The following is a 16,388-nucleotide window of genomic DNA, read 5'->3' on the forward strand; positions in this document are numbered from 1 at the left end:
CCTCCTCTGTTTCCCTTCAGAAAAAGAGCAGGTCCGTTCCCCAACCCCACCCCGATATCTCCCAAACATGGTGTAACAAGATACAGTAAGACTGGGCGTAAGCCCTCATAGTAAAGCTGGACAAGGCAACCCAGTAGGAGGAAAAGGGTCCCATGTGCAGGTAAAAGAGTCAGAGACATCCTCTCTCCACCCCCACCCCCGACTCCCATTGTTGCGAATCCCACAAGAACACCAAACTACACAACTGTAAGGTACCAGCAGAGGGCCTCACTCATACCATACAGGCTCCCTGTTTGCCACTTCAGTCTCTGTGAGCTTTTATGCGCCTTCGTTGATTCTGTGGGCCATGTTCTCATGGTGTCCTGAAACCCTCTGTCTCCTACAGTCCTTCCTCACCATCTTCTCCTAGTGTTTGGCTGTGGATCTCTGCATCTTCTCCCATCAGTTGCCGGATGATGCCCCTCTGATGACAGTTTGGCTAGGCAGCAATCTGTGAGCATAACAATATCATTAGGAATCCTTGCATTGACTTTCTTTTCTTTTGGCCAGTCGTGTTTGGTTCTAGCCTGGGTTTCTGGGCTGTCTTGCCTCTGGTTCCTGGCTACCCAGGCAGTGTCAGACTTGGGGCTCGTGGTGTAGGCCTTAAGTTGGACCAGTCATTGAGTACCTCTTTTTTCATCATCAGATAATAGACTTTTCTCTACACATGCTCCTAAATGCTTTCCTTTCCACAAGAAAGAATTAGTATTAGGAGAAATATAGAAAGTTTTCATTGAGTATCTCACCTCCTCTTGTCTTTTAAATTCAGTCCAATTGGGTTTTCAACTCATGATTCTTTCCAAAGTCACAAACAACATTCAAGATACAAAGCCATCCATGTCCAGGTAGACTTTCCATTTCTACTTGACTGGGAGGGATCTCCCATCAAGAACTTAGTAGCGGGTATCTCTGATGGTTTGTGGCATATAATTCCAGTACTCAGGAGGCAGAAGGATCTCCTTGTGTTCCAGGACAGCCAGGGCTACATAGTGAGGTCATGCTCAAAGGAAACACACACACACACTCTCTCTCACAAGAAGAGAAAAAAGGAGTTAAATACTGTAGCTGGGTATCATAACTCATGTTGTGATACCAGCACTTGGAAGGCTAAGGCAGGAAGATTGCCACAAATTAGAGCTAGCAGCAACTAAAGAGTGAGACTTTCGAAAACCAAACCAAGTTAATGCATAACTGGGCCAAAGGCTGCCTATGCAAATTGTCGTTTCTCTGGGTAACATTTGAGACTTGACCTCCTTCCATACAGCTCAGAACTGGACACAGCTGACCCCTGTAGTTGGCTCTTGCCTCTCTCCATTCATTTGGATTCCGGTTTCTCTCTGAGCCCTTTCTGGACGCAGCACTGAAGATGTGCTGTGAAGGTCGAAGTCTTCTCATGTCTTGGGAGCTAGAATTTCTCCTGTTACAAGGTGACTTCCTTATAGTGTGGAATAACTTAGGCCAGTGACATCTGCCCCTTATGTCTGTTCATATGGACAGTCCTGCTTGCTAGAATTACATGCCATCTATATTTTTTACTTTGGATGCAGACTCTTTTCCTGTTACACTTCTTTGGTCTCACGGGAACTCTTAACAGCAAGAGATAAAGTCACAGTGTCCTTGCTTTACCAAAAGCATTCTCTCATCAGAGCAGTAGCTCACCCTCTGATAATCTAATTTTGCAATGTCCCTTTAAGTCATTTCCCCTTTAATTGGTTCTCCTTTCTTATGCCTTTCCTTAGGATCCTGACTTTGAATTTCTTAGGCTAGTCCTTCACAACCTTGCAAGTACCTTTGTCTCCTGAGGAAGTTTAGCTCCACAGCCACAGTATTGCTTTGAGTAGTGTATGCAGCTTGCCCCAGAGTCCTCGCTCACATCTGAGGTGTCTTTAAACATAGGCTATAGTGCTTCTGTGGAGGTCAGGACAGTTTACCGGAGTCTGTTCTTCCCTTCTACTGTCTGGGGAACTCAGGTCATCAGACGTGGTGGCAATACTTTGTAACAACATAAAACAAACTTAATTGTGAAAATTCCAAATATATAAAAAATTGATACAGAGATCCAGCTTCAGTAATTATCATTGTTTTGTCATTCTGATCTTTAAAAAGATGGGATTCTCTAGCTTTTTTTTTTTTTAAGGTGAATTTTTATTGTGGAATTTATAAACAGTTTCTTCTAAGCTGTTTGCCAAGAGGGCTGCGGATCCTAGCTCTCTGTGGTTTCGTATTCTCCAGATTTTTATTCTCCTGGTAGATCCTTTGGGGCCTTGTCATTATTTCTGATCTGGTTAATGCTGACATGTTTTCCTTTTTCCTCTCCATCCTTTAGCAGTGTGGTTTGAGTTTGGTGAATAGTTTTCCTTAGAACATTCTGTCTGGTTTTAAAGGTCTTGTTTCTCTCCCTTTATCTCAACCTTCCCATTAAAAAAATCTTTGTTTTCTACTTTAAGCAATATTTTTTCACTATTTGTATTTTTTTTATTGTTTCCATCTCTTCACAAAGAACTTGACATGTTTCCAGTACATTAAAAATATACACACTCCAGTTTTCAGTGAACAAGAGGTAGTGGAAATCTAGACCCATGTTGGAGTTTCTGTCGTATAAGTCGGAGTGAAGTTGAAGCCACGTACACAAGATTTACCCTGCACAGTTCCTTCACTTGCCCCAAAGGCAGTTCAGCACAAAACCAGGGGCAGCTGGCTTTGGGGTGTGTTTTAAGGCCTGACCTTTAAGGTGGACGCTCCTGTTTTTGCTGTTACCCATGTGGTACTTACGTGTTCTTTACATTCTAGGCTCCAGAGCTAGCTCATGACAAAGCAGAGCACAGCAGCAGGCACGTACAAACGCAGAACTGCAGAGACAACACAATTGCAGTTTGCCTTCCTACCGCTAAAACAGAAGTCTCACTCCTTGCCCAATTGCATGTATAAAATCCACGTTTGAGTTACAGTTGTTGTCCTGGAAATTGTTGCACTTTTAGTAAGGAACATCCTGGCACTTCACGACCTGCTGTAGCCAGCCAGAGGGACCGAGCTGCCATCAGCTGTGTGATTTACCAAGAATGAAGTCCCAGGAAGACCTCCAACTGTACTACAGATTGCTCTCAACCCTGTGTTATTAGGGTCCAGGACTTGGGAGGTGGAGACAGAGGGATGGCACGTTCAAGGCCAGCCTGAGCCACATAGCAAGATCCAATCTCAACTCCTGTCACATCCCTGCCCCACGTCCTTATTGTTGTAGCCAACTCTAGGAGACATACCAGGCATCCTCCTAGATTGTGTTTAGCTCCATTACTAAGTCAACCTCCAGGGAGCAGTAGAGAGAGGGAAGGATGTGTACAGAGGCCAGCAGTCGGGGGGGAAGGAGGGAATCCTCCTCTGGCAGCCCGAGATGGGAGGGAGGGTTGAAGCCACCAGCAGCAGCTTCCTTGCTCACTAGGATCCCCAAACCATCTTTGCTCTTCATTAATTTCTCTTGCTCAGTCCTCTTTGCAGAGGGCTCCACTTAGTTTTCTGATCTTCAAACATTAGAGACTAGTTTGGGAGTGAAGAGGTGGCATGTACATGTGTGTACTCATGGAGAGGCCAGAGACTGACATCAAGTATCTGTCTCTATTGCTCTCCCACCTTAGTTTTTGAAACAGGGTCTTCCACTGAACTCAGAGCTCACTGATTAGGCCAGACTAATTTGTCAGCAAGTTCTCAGGATCCCCTTGTATCTCTGCTTCCCAATGTTTGTATCACAGATGCACATTGTATGAACATGGATTATTAGAGGTCCAAATTGAGGTCTTCATGCTGCATAGTGTCTTAGTCAGTGTTAAACAGTGACAGAACACCATAACCAACAAGCAAGTTAGGGAGGAAAAGGTTTATTTGGCTTACACTTCCATACCATAGTCCATTACTGAAGGCAGCCAGAGCAGAAACAGGGCAGGAACCTGGAGGCAGGATCTGATGCAGAGGCCATGGAGGGGTGCTGCTTACTGGCTTGCTCCTTATGGCTTGCTCAGCCTGCTTTTATTTCCTTTTTTGTTTTTTGAGACATGGTTTCTCTGTGTATCCCTGGCTGTTTTGTCTTGGATCTCACTCTGTAGACCAGGCTGGCCTATTTTTCAGAGATCTACCTGCCTCTGCCTCCCAAGTGCTGGGATCAAAGGCGTGTACCACCACTATCCGGCAGCCTGCTTTTTTTTATAGAAGCCAGGACCACCAGCCTAGGGATGGTACTTCTTACAATGAGCTTCTCTCCACCCATCAGTCACTAATTAAGAAGATGCCCTACAGTCTTGCCTGCAGCCCAATCTTATGGAGACATTTTCTTAATTGAGGTTCCCTCATCTCTGATAGTTGTAGCAGACATAAAACTAGCCAGCATACATAGTGAGACTTTTAACAATGAGCCATCTTCTCAGCTCTCATTAGATTCTTTACGGGCCCTTTTATACTTTAAATTCATTAGTATGGCCCACTGTCATCTTCTCCAAAATAGATTCCTAATATGGCTGCCTATTCCCTTGTCCCTATTGAAAACTTAGCCTAACCTAAATTCTTAGCATCTCCTACATGGTTACCCTTCTAGTTAGTTTCTCCACCTACTGCTTTTTCTCTACATCATAAACTGTATCTTCTGAAAGCATAAATTAGACTGTGTTATCTCCACTTAGAATTGTCCAGTGGTTTCTTTTTGCCAGTAGCATCAAATTCAGAATGTATTCTCCCGAGTTCTGCGGTGTATGGCCCTATGTGCGCTCTCTTACTGCCCCGCCCTTTCTGCCTCCTCCCTTTCCTCCTTCCTCTACTCCTGCCATTTCTCATTCTTCCTGGGCTTCAGCACAGTGGCCCTACGTGCCTTACTTTGTCCTTGACTTCAGCTAAGCTCATTTCTATTCCAGTGTCTTTGGACTTGCTACAAACTTCCTTACACATGCGTCTAGATTTTTCATGTTGCTTCCTTGTCACCCAGCCTCTTTTCCTGACTAGTGTAGATAAATAACACTCCCCCACTAGCACTCTGTTTTCTTTTCTCTGTGATCTCCTCACTCGCTGATGTTAGGCATTTCTTTGCAGACTGACCTCATCTACTAGAGTAAAGGATCCTAGCACCTAGAACTGTGCCAGATATACAGCAGCTACACAATAAGCATCGTGAATAAATGACATTTAGATAACTCTCTATAAGTTTAATAGAGATGTAAAGTACAATAATAAATTTATAGTAGCTTGACTCTGGGTGGTCAAGAAAGCTTTGTGTAGAAAAGGTGATGCTTGGCCAGGTATGGAAAAGAACGGGCTAGACTGAGATCGCATTAGACAGCGGTGGCATTCCTGGGGAGAAGAAACGAGAAGGAAGTATATATTTCAGTAACAACAAGAACTATTTCTCCTCAATGCTTCTCCACTTGTCGGTCTCTTAGGCAATTAAACAATTTTCACTGGAGGTCTTTGGTGTTGAGAGGACACTCAGTTAAGCCAGAGCAGCAGACCTGTTACCCTTGCTGTTCCTTTAAAGTGAAGGAGCTGTTCAAGAAATGGAAAATTTTAGAGTGTGTGAATTTCAGGTCAAAACATTTGATCACTTCAGTGCTAGTTTCTCTGTAGCCATTTCAGGTCTTTCTTAGAAGCGGGCAGGCTGGGAACTCTAGGAACAGAATAAGCATCTGAGAGTTTGCAAAAGTACCCAAATGCTACATACTCTTAACTGTATCTTCTTTAATTGCACGTATGTGTATGTCAGGTGTGTGTGTGGTGGGGGCGGCTGTCAGGTATGTACATGTGATGCGGTGCCCTCAGAGGACAGAAGTTGTCAGATCATCTGGAGCTAGAGTTACAGGCTGTTGTGATCCACCCACATGGGTGCTGGGAACCAAACTTGCTTTCTCTGCAAGGAGAGTATATGCTCTCTAACACCCATCTCTCAAAGCCCAGACTATACACTCCTTTTAAAGACAATTCGGATGAACAGAATTGGAAAGGAAGCCTCGTTCAGAGGTGGGGGAGGGGGACTAAGTGTTGTGCCCGTCAGAGCCCTTCCTGCTGTGCGTCTCTGAGAGACTGTGTGCTCCTGTCCTACAGCCTCGCTCCAGGACCATGTCAGTGTTCTTCAAGGGACCCGGAAAAGTGGTGATGGTTGCCATCTGCATGTGAGTTTTGGAAAACATGGCTTTTGAAGTAGAAATATATGCCTTTTAATATGTGTGTCCTTGAATATATAGATGTCCTACCTGGAGGCCAGCAGCACAGAGCCTTTGTTATTCTAGGAGGAAGTGGAGCTATGTCATGGCCAGTGAAGTGATAGGGAAGCGTATGGACATTTGTACTGGGGTTTTCATATTTTTTGATGTAGATCTGAGTTTCTCCCTGAAAATACTAAATGGAGTTTGTCAGAGTCATTTTTTAAGTTACATTGGCCAATGTTGCCCCAGGCCAGGTCAGGTCACAGCTAAAGAGTATATCTGTGTTTGTATTTTCTCCCACTTAACTTGGAAGAAACAATGTTTTTATTAAATGTTTTTATAAATTCCTTCTTTCCTCTGGCTTTTTGATTCCTGTTTTGTTGACCTTTTATCCACTGTGCTAGTTAATTTTAGGCTATATACTGGCTGGTTTTGTGTGTCAACTTGTACAAACTGGAGTCGTCAGAGAGGAAGGACCCTCCATTGAGGAAAAGTCTCCATGAGATCAGCTGAAAGGCATTTTCTCAATTAGTGATCAATGAGGGAGGGCCCAGCCCATGGTGGGTGGTACCATCCCTGTGCTGGTGGTCCTGGGTTCTATAAGAAAGCAGGCTGAGCAAGCCATGGGAAACAAGCCAGTAAGCTGCACCCTCCATGGCCTCTGTATCAGCTCCTGCCTACAGGTTCCTGTCCTGTTTGAGTTCCTGTCCTGACTTCCTTTGATGATAAACAATGATGTGGAAATGTTTCTCTCCAACTGGCTTTTTGGCCATGGTGTTTCATTGCAGCAGTTGAACCCCTAACTAAGACAACCTATAAAAAAATGCCTATAAAAGCATTAATTTTGTAAATCAGTAGTTTTTTTATTTTTAACATCTTAAAAATACAGTTTGGAAATTATGAGGGGATTGGAAATGTATTATATATGATCCTTGGAGGATTGGAGGGCCCTAGACTGGAGGAAAGAATTTCCACTAAGGACTAAGGATGATGATATCTAATTAGAATACTTAGAATTGTTGTCAGGAATGATGTCTAGGTTCCTGCTTGGACAGTGGGTAAATTTTGCTCTACCAGTACATCAGAATCAGGGGCAGGACAGGAGGAAAAAATGAGTTTTGGCTTTTAGTCTGAGGTGTCTGTAAGGGTGTCCATGAGGAGAGTCAGAGGATCAGTTTTCTGTCAGTAGAGGAGGGATAATAATCATAGCCGTCCTTGTGAGGAATGTATGTAACATATAAACTAATTAGCATAGTACCCAATCCTTAATATGTACTTGATAAGATTATTGCTACTGTATAATATTGGTCTCAAGCTTGGGGAAGATCTAGGCTAGAGATTTAGAGTTGTGAATTGTTAGTCTACAGATGATACTTAAAATCCTAGCAGTACTTAAGATGACCTGGGGAATAATGTATACAGTATTAGGAAGACAAAGTCCTCCACATATGGCATTGCCTCTTACATACTTCCTGGTTTCATATTCCGTACCTTTATATCTATACCTGAACTGTGGGGAGTTCTTTTTAACTTACTTTTAATAGAATCTAGTATAAATAAACATTTGCTGAATTATTTTCTTTCTCTCTAGTAATGGCTTAAACTGCTTCTTTAAATTCCTTGCCTGGATTTATACGGGTTCAGCAAGTATGTTCTCAGAAGCTATACATTCATTATCTGATACTTGTAACCAGGTAAGGAGGAAATGCTTCATTAACTGATTTCCTTCTAGGCTTTAGTCAGAAAGTGATTTGTTAGAAAATACTCGGCAGTTGGTGTTGAGGGAAATGCAGCTTTTTTCATTTGAGTATTTAAGAACATTGGCTTTGTATATGTGGGTTCTGCATCTGTGCTTCCATATCCTCACAACCAGCTGTGGATTAAAAACACGAAAAAGGAATGGGCATACAATAGGGAGGCAGCGGTGGGGGGGGGTGGTATACTGTACAGACTTTGGTCCTTATCACTATTCTTTTTTTTTCTTTCTATTTTTAAAATTTGCTTATTTTATGTGCATGGATGTTATGTCTGCATATATGTCTGTGCACCCTATGGATGTCTAATGCCACAAGAGGGCATCAGATCCCTTGGGCCTAGAGTTACAAAGCCACTGTGTTCCTGCTGGGAATGGAAGCTGGATCCTCTGCAAGAGCATGGCTGAACCATTTCTCCACCCCACCCCCACCCCTGTTCCTATTCTTAACAGCAGACTTTAGCGTTAATGTCTATACTATTTGTATTGTATTAGGCATGAGAAGTAATAGAGATGTGGTTTACAATATAAGAGGATACTTGTAGGTTATTTGAAAATACTGTCTATTTTATATGAGAAACGTGAGGATTGTGGTGCTTGCCCCTTTATTCCCAGCACTCAGGAAGCAGAAGCAGGCAAACTCTGTGAGTTTGAGGCCAGCCTGGTCTACAGAGTGAGTTCCAGGACAGCCAGGGCTACATAGTGAGACCCTGTCTCAAAAAAAGAAAAAAAGAAAGAAAGAAAATTTAGGTTTCCCTAAGTGGTTCTGAAACTAATTTTTGAATAATAATGAAGGATAGCAGTATACAGAAATAGGCTGGCTGTGGAGTACATGCCTGTTACTCCAGCAGGTGAAGGTGGATGGATCAGGAACTATACCATAATCTTTAAAATGTGATACAGATCACTATGAATATATAAGTAAATTTTTTTGGAAGTAAGTTTTTATGCTTTAAGAACTACCAACAATGAGATAGGAAGTATAAATTTATCATTTACTACATGTTTGGTTATAGTCTGTTATAGAAGAGATTCTTTTTATTTGTTTATTTTAGATTTATTTTTATTATTTTATGTTTATGAGTGTCCTGCCTCCATGTACATCTGTGTTCCACATGTGTATACATTAGTATCACAAAACATTAAGAATACATCTAGCAAAAGGTGCACAAAACTTTGACACTGAAAACTGTAAACTATTGCTGAGAGTTTTAGAAAGATCTACAGAAGGGCCGGGACACAGCTCAGTTGTGAGTGCTTCCTTGGACTATGTAAGGCCGAGGTTTAATCCCCAGGACCACAAAGGAGAGAGGAGTGGACTGGGGGAGACTTCGCTGCAGATGAGAGAGCGATCTATAGATTGAATGCAACTCTAACCATAATGCCAGTGGAGTTCTTCCTTGTTCTGTCTGTGACAGAGCCTTGAAACATAGTAGCTCAGACTGGCCCACATTCAAGACCCTTCACCGAACCGGACGTCTGGGAGCTTTTCCCATGTCAGTACAGAAACCTAGCTTGCTATTTTAAACTGCTATAGAAGTCATTTATTATGGTGGATCATTTGCACTGCATTTCCCTACTGATGGAATGTTAGGTTCCTTTGTGGTTATTGTCTTGATTTAGTTTGGTATGGTTTCGTTTTTTGAGATGGGTCTCAGTTTGCAGCCCAAGATAGACTCAAAATTGATTCTCCTGCTTCACATACTAGGAGTTTAAGCATATGCCTCCATGCCCAGCTATCTTTCAAATTTTTCATCCTTATAAACAATGTTGTTTTGAATCCCCTTGGGTTTGTCTTTACTTTTCTATACTAGGATTTATTTTTCATACTATGATTGCTTAGCCATTGATGTGCATATATGATTTCTTTATTGTTATTCTTTACGTCTTCCATATTGGCTTACTCATTGTATTCTCCACCTTGGTAATCACTGCTTACTGTTTGTTCTTTTCCATAGGGTTTGCTAGCACTGGGCATCAGCAAGTCTGTCCAAACACCTGACCCTTCTCACCCGTAAGGACATTACCTCTGATTTGCATTTGCTATAAGTCATTGAGATAAGAACCAAGGAATTTGAGAAGTCCGAACTTTATATAGCATCAGATTGAAATTGGGTCATTTCCTTTGTGTTGTCTAAAGTGTGAAGGTCAAAATAAAGTCAAGGCATAATTTGAAAATGGAGTTGAAATCGTTTTTTTATGCTTTCTAATCCAGCCTGGAGATCTTCTCCATACTTGATAATAATAAAACTTAGAGTTCTATTTTATTTTGTTTCAAGGAAGTATATTTCATTTCGAACTTAATTGGCTATGTAATCTAAAGTTTTGATATTAACCTTTTAAAAATGCACACTTCATACTTTTATTTTAATGCTTTTATTATGATTGAGAAATATTTTGATGACATTTCAAAATTAGATATTTGTGAAGTGAGTGTTTTTTTTTTAAATATATTACTTTGAGTATGGCAGTGACTTGATGTGGATATTTATTTTTGTTACATATATTAACAGCCACCCAAATGTTTGAGCTCCATATTCATTGTTATTTAAACTACCTTCATTAATATAGTTTAATCAATGTTAAGGCAGAAAGTGCACCTTTATCTGTGAAGGTGTCCATCGTAGTGCTTTGTAAATACCTATCCTTACTTGAAAGCAGGGCACTACTGTTTTAATAATAACAATACATTTTTAATATTCTGGAATTATGAGTTTTCTAGTGTAGAGAGCAAATGTTAATTACATATCTACTGTGTTTTACTATCTCTTGAAAAAATGCTTTCCTTACTGATTTTCCACACCAAGAAAATTTAGCTAAGAGGGTAAAAGTTTTAAAGTTTATGTTCTGAAGATTGCGTCTTAAGTTATTTCTAATAGCTCATTTTAACAGTGCCCAGCACTGTAACTAAATTTTGGATAGTATTTAGTTTAAGGACATTTGGACATGACCAGCCACACAGGACTAGTGACGTACTGTAGTAGACAGTGCAGATCTGCATAGCACAAGTTGAGCCTGCGGCACAAGCCAGGAGTGGGGACCCAGGGCTTTAATCCAGCACTCAGGAGGCAGAGGCAGGCGGATCCCTGTGAGTTCGCGGCCAGCCTGGTCTACAGAGTGAGATCCAGGACAGCCAGGGCTGTTACACAGAAACCCTGTCTTGAAAAACAAAACAAAGGAGGGGAAAAAAAAGCAAAACCAGAATCTACAGTGCTTTGACAATACATGGAATTAAAGCAGTGTAACTTAATCATTGGTTTAAACTGGCATATAGTTGGTGTTACTTTGGAGAAAACTTTAGACAAAAATTAAGTTTTCTAAGTCAAATTTGTAAAACATTGTCACATCAATAAACTAGGATTCTCTGTGGCTAGACTACATCTTTGCACAAAGAGAATTCCATTAACTCTTTCAAGTTAAGATTCGTTGTTTAAAAGTGTATCTACCCGAGAGTGCAGTACTGTTTAAGCTTAAGAGTACATTTCTCAGGAAACATTTTTATGAATGAGTCTACTTCTCATAGTATGTCATAGTTTCCAAGTGTCCTAATAGTGCTGTATTGGTACTTAAAATAGTACAAATTAATGGTTCATTTTGACTGAAGATGATTAGAGGAATAATTAGTATCTACAAAAATTACCCATGAAAACATGCAGAAAACTGAAGTTATTGGTTCAGCTGTTTATTAAACTGTTCAGAACCAGCAGTGAGTTTCATGTTAAATTGTTCATTATTAAGCAGTGAAATTATAGGTAACACACATCATAGACTAACCACAGGACCACAATATTCAATTAGAAGCTGCAGTCCAAGGAAATTGAAGTATTGCCCTATTCGTTAAATATCTTAATGTATTTTTTAAAACATTAATTTTGGTGCTGGAGAGATGGCTCGGTGGTTGGGAACACTGGCTGTTCTTCCGGAGGACTTGGGTTCAATTCCCAGCATTCACATGGCAACTCACAACTGTCTATAACTCCTGTTCCAGGGAATCTGACACCCCTACAGATATACATGCAGGCAAAACACGAATATAATTAAAATACACATAATGAAGTATAAGAAAAGATTAATCATAAAGTAGTTCTGGTAAATCAAAGTAGACTATATGAAATAGAGATGAGAAAATGCCTGAACTAAGTAATATTACTTTATTTTTATAAAAGTTTTATATTTTCAAAGATCTTGCATCCCCCCCCCCCCACTTTGTATACTGTGGGGTTTTTTGTTTGTTTGTTTTATGAAATTTGAACTTTGTGCTTACAGTGTTTATTATACAAAACTACACCATTTTAATAGTCTAAGAATGTTTTTTCAGGCTGGAGAGATGGCTCAGTGGTTAGGAGCACTGACTCCTCTTCCAAAGGTCCTGAGTTCAATTCCCAGCAACCACATGGTGGCTCACAACCACTGTAGTGAGATCTGGTGCCCTCTTCTGGCCTGCAGGGACACATGCAGGCAGAAGACTGTATACATGATAAAGAAATAAATCTTGATTTTTAAAAAAAGAATGGTTTTTCATTCTCATTGACTTATTAAACACATTTTGAAAGTTAGTGTACAGTTTTCCACACTATATGTTCTTTTTATCTTCCAGGTACGGCTTTTCAAATATGCGCTATATTTCTTCATTGATTAGTGGTGTTGGTATTTTCATGATGGGCGCAGGACTCTCTTGGTACCATGGAATCATGGGATTGCTTCATCCTCAACCAATGGAATCCCTTCTTTGGGTAATCCTCTTTCCCCCCACTTTCATATATGAAGTACTATGACTTTCTTGTGTTATATTAGAGAATAGGAATAATGTGCCTCTTGGCGGTGTCACACAGGTTATTTATATATGGTTCTGTTTTACACGTACGTATTTATGACTTCTGAATCCATGGGTTGGGTGATTTTAAACAATTTTTACTAATTTTATGTGTTTGCCTACGTGTATGACTGTGCAGCACATGTATGTCTGATGCAGGCAAAGGCCAAAAGAGGATTATGGCTCTTGGGACTGGAGTTAAAAAGCTGTGAGCTGCCTTGGGGTGCTGGGAATCCAATCGGGTCCAGTGTTCTTAACTGCTGAGCTATTTCTCTAGCCCCTAGTTCGGTGATGTTAAAAAGTAGAATCTCTATAGGTATAATTAGTAAGCATGTCCTCTTTGATTAAAATCTTGGGCAATTCTACAAATTTTTTAAAGATGCTATTGAAGAACAAAAAAGAACTCTATTCACTTTTAGCGCCAGGAATAGCCTCGTATCAGTAATTACAATTTGCAGTCGCTTGTCAAAAGATGGAACTGCATTTAATGTTCAAGCAAAATGAAAAAGAGCTTTGTTTGTTTGTTTTGTGTTTCCCCTGAGGCCTCCATCAGGCTGGGGGTGGGGTGGGGCAGGGGTGGCTGCCCTGAGGAACTCGGAAAGGAAGATGGTCACTGTCAGTTTTGTTATACCAAAGCTCTTCTGCTCAGTAGGCGGCGCCCAACACTGGGTAGGTAACAGGAAGTACTAACACTGGTCTGCTCTGGCCTTTGTAGGTCTTTAAACTACCTTCCTTTCATGGGCATGTCTTAGAGAATAGGCTGCTTTGATGCTCTGACTCCTTGGATAGACATACTGGTTGTCTACTGCCCCTCTCAGCTTCCGATAGACACAGACTGGTCCTGTACTCCCTCTCGGCTTCCGATAGACACAGACTGGTCCTGTACTCCCTCTCGGCTTCCGATAGACACAGAGTACTCATATACTCAGCTTCCAGGCATTTGGCAAAAATGCCTTTTAGATATTTCCAAAGACTCCAGCTTGGCCCCATGGCTAAGACTGTACACGAGACATGTTACTCTCTGTGGGGCTCTGTGGTTTGTTTGTTTTTCCCTCTTTCCTTCCGGTCCCCATCAGTAGCCTTGCCTGCAGATTATTGTTCATGGGTGCATCAGACACAGTTGGCTCAAATCTCCAAACTCCTTGGGGCAGGCACTTAGGAAGCCTGTTGAGCAATCTCAGCAGCTCAGCACATTCATCACAGAAATGTTCACCTTTGGTCTCCTTACTCTCCAGCTTGTCTTCAGCAGTGCTAGGTGTAACACCAAGGTGTGGTCTGGTGGTTAGAAAGAGGCCTCTGAAGATTAGAGAGTTCATTCTGGTGTTAGAATGTTCTGGAGTGTGAGTGAACTTACAACAATTTGTTGTTGTTGTTTTGGTCCTAGAATAGCACATAATTAGTCTTATTTTAACTTTCTGTTATCCCATACATATCTATATAACAACAAGCCAGTTAAACTCAGCTTATTTTTATTTTTGTTGTTTGGTTATTAAGACATAGTGTTTTGCTTTGACACTCAGACTGGCCTTGAACTTTAGAACTCAGGCCTCATTCTTTTCCTCCACTCCCTGTCCTGGGACTGCAGGCAAATGCCACCGTGTCTAGCCCTCTGATTACGTTTTTGAGGCTAGTCTCTTACTTTGTTTTTAACCGTAGTACATTTTGTGTAGTTGAGTGGACCAACCTTGCCTCCCCCGCTCTGACTGTATTTAGCCACACCTCGCAGTCCTAGCGTCATCTAGCGTGAATAGCATCACTTGACGGGGGTGAAGCAGGCTCTCAAGCTAGAAAGTGATGGGGTGTGTTTTTAATGGTGTTTAAAGCTTCACGTTTCTAACACATCTTGTCTTTGAGTAACTGAGTAGGATTCCGTTGGAATGGGGCACTTTATAAATAATGGATTCAATAGACTAAAACTTGCTTTAATAGACATTACTTCAGAATCCTTGACTTTGGGTATTTTAAGTTAAAACATTTTTCAGGAGTGGAGGGAGCATTGAAACAGGGTTTCTCTGTGTCCCTGGCTTTCCTAGAACTCACTCTGTAGACCAGACTGGCTTCACACTTAGAGATCTGCCTGCCTCTGCCTCCTGAGTGCCGGGATTAAAAGCGTACATGACTCTACCTGGCTTCTGTCCATATTTTATTCTCCTCCTCTGAGTTGTTTCCCAACAAGATCCTTAGTATCTAGCTTGAATTAGAACTTATATTTCAGGGTTATTGAAGATGACAAATTTTACATATGAGCAGCTGTAATTCTTTAGTGGAATACTTGGTTCATTTTTTTGTCTTAATTCTTATTTTCCAGGCATATTGTATTTTAGCAGGATCTTTGGTGTCCGAAGGAGGTATGTACTGTCAAAAGTGATTTATTTTCAGTTTAGTATGTTTGATGACCCATTCATTAGAGTTTGCCAAGTCGTATTAACCGTGGAGTTAAGAACCTGAGCTTTGTCTGCCTTTCAAGGTAGAAAGGAACTGTAACGTTCTGTAGTTGTTGCTGTGTGGGTGAGGGCGATGGGAGTAGGCTGTGTTCATGAGACCATTGGAAATATAAAAACATAATGGTACTGACTTTTTAAATTGGTTTTTAGCAGTGCTAATCAGAAAAAAGCTGTCTCTTTAAAATAAGAATAGTTTCTGAAATGCAGCTTCAAAATATTGTAACATAGTTTCTAATATCAACATAAACTACCGAATTTATTTATCTCTGAAAGATTATTATTTCCTGTACTGGGCATTCCCTTCATCCATCTTTTTAAAAGATCTATTTATTCATATGTAGGTATATGTGCATGTGTATGTGTGTGGGTGCCCATGTCTATGAGCATGCAAAGGCCAGAATAGGGCACCAGATCCCTCAGAGCTGGAGTTACAGGTGTTTGCCAGATGCCTGGTAGTTATATGAGGGCTGAGATCCGAACTCCAGTCTTAAGATTGCAGTGGTCTTACCCCCAAACCATCTCCTTAGTTCTTCATCCATTTTTAAAATTAATACGATTTCTGATTGGCAGGTTATAACTGAACATGTATAGGGTTTTCCTTAAATGATAGACCTCCAAAGGTTGGAGGGATCAGAAGTGATGATCCTTAGTGAGTGCCATCCAACAGTGGCTCCTCAGTTGGCAAAGGCTATTGCTGTAGTAATTCTGGTTAGCTAGTATGGTTTGAAATCGATTCATTGTCTTAGAATGGGTAATTAGAGTCTTGATGGTGACTGTTAACAGAGCCTTTCTTATTGCCAACTCTGGTGTTCACATGCTGTGCTTATTTATTTACCTTTTGAAATGTCGTCTTTAAAGTTTGGAGACATGAAGTTTCTTCCTTGCTGATAGGATGTTTCTCTTTCAGCAACACTTCTTGTTGCCATAAATGAACTTCGCAGGAGCGCTCAGGCCAAAGGAACATCATTTTATAAGTATGGTATGTAGTTTAGAACCAGGTATTTATTTTTTTCTTTTTATCCTGCTTAACATATTCAGTGCTGTTGCTCGGTCGCTAACAAGTGATAGAAAAACTGTCTCACTGTCTTCTGTATGTGGCTCTCAGAAGACAAATCAGCTCTGTTAAAAAGAATTTCTGAGCATGGGGATATTTTCTATCTGGACTT

At 41.0% G+C, this 16,388-nt stretch overlaps 1 protein-coding gene across 1 annotated transcript in view; it reads left to right on the forward strand.

The window, feature by feature from the left end:
• Positions 1 to 16,388, forward strand: part of Slc30a9 (solute carrier family 30 member 9) — a 58,354-nt gene that overhangs the window by 29,588 nt on the left and 12,378 nt on the right. The window contains exons 8-13 of the mRNA XM_006974632.4: positions 6,112 to 6,179; positions 7,804 to 7,906; positions 9,924 to 9,979; positions 12,563 to 12,698; positions 15,087 to 15,126; positions 16,130 to 16,201. Coding sequence (XP_006974694.1) covers positions 6,112 to 6,179; positions 7,804 to 7,906; positions 9,924 to 9,979; positions 12,563 to 12,698; positions 15,087 to 15,126; positions 16,130 to 16,201 — 475 coding nt within the window. The remainder of the gene's footprint in view (positions 1 to 6,111; positions 6,180 to 7,803; positions 7,907 to 9,923; positions 9,980 to 12,562; positions 12,699 to 15,086; positions 15,127 to 16,129; positions 16,202 to 16,388) is intronic.

This window comes from Peromyscus maniculatus, chromosome 10 (assembly GCF_049852395.1).
Source record: "Peromyscus maniculatus bairdii isolate BWxNUB_F1_BW_parent chromosome 10, HU_Pman_BW_mat_3.1, whole genome shotgun sequence".
In the NCBI taxonomy this organism is placed as follows: Eukaryota; Metazoa; Chordata; class Mammalia; order Rodentia; family Cricetidae; genus Peromyscus; species Peromyscus maniculatus.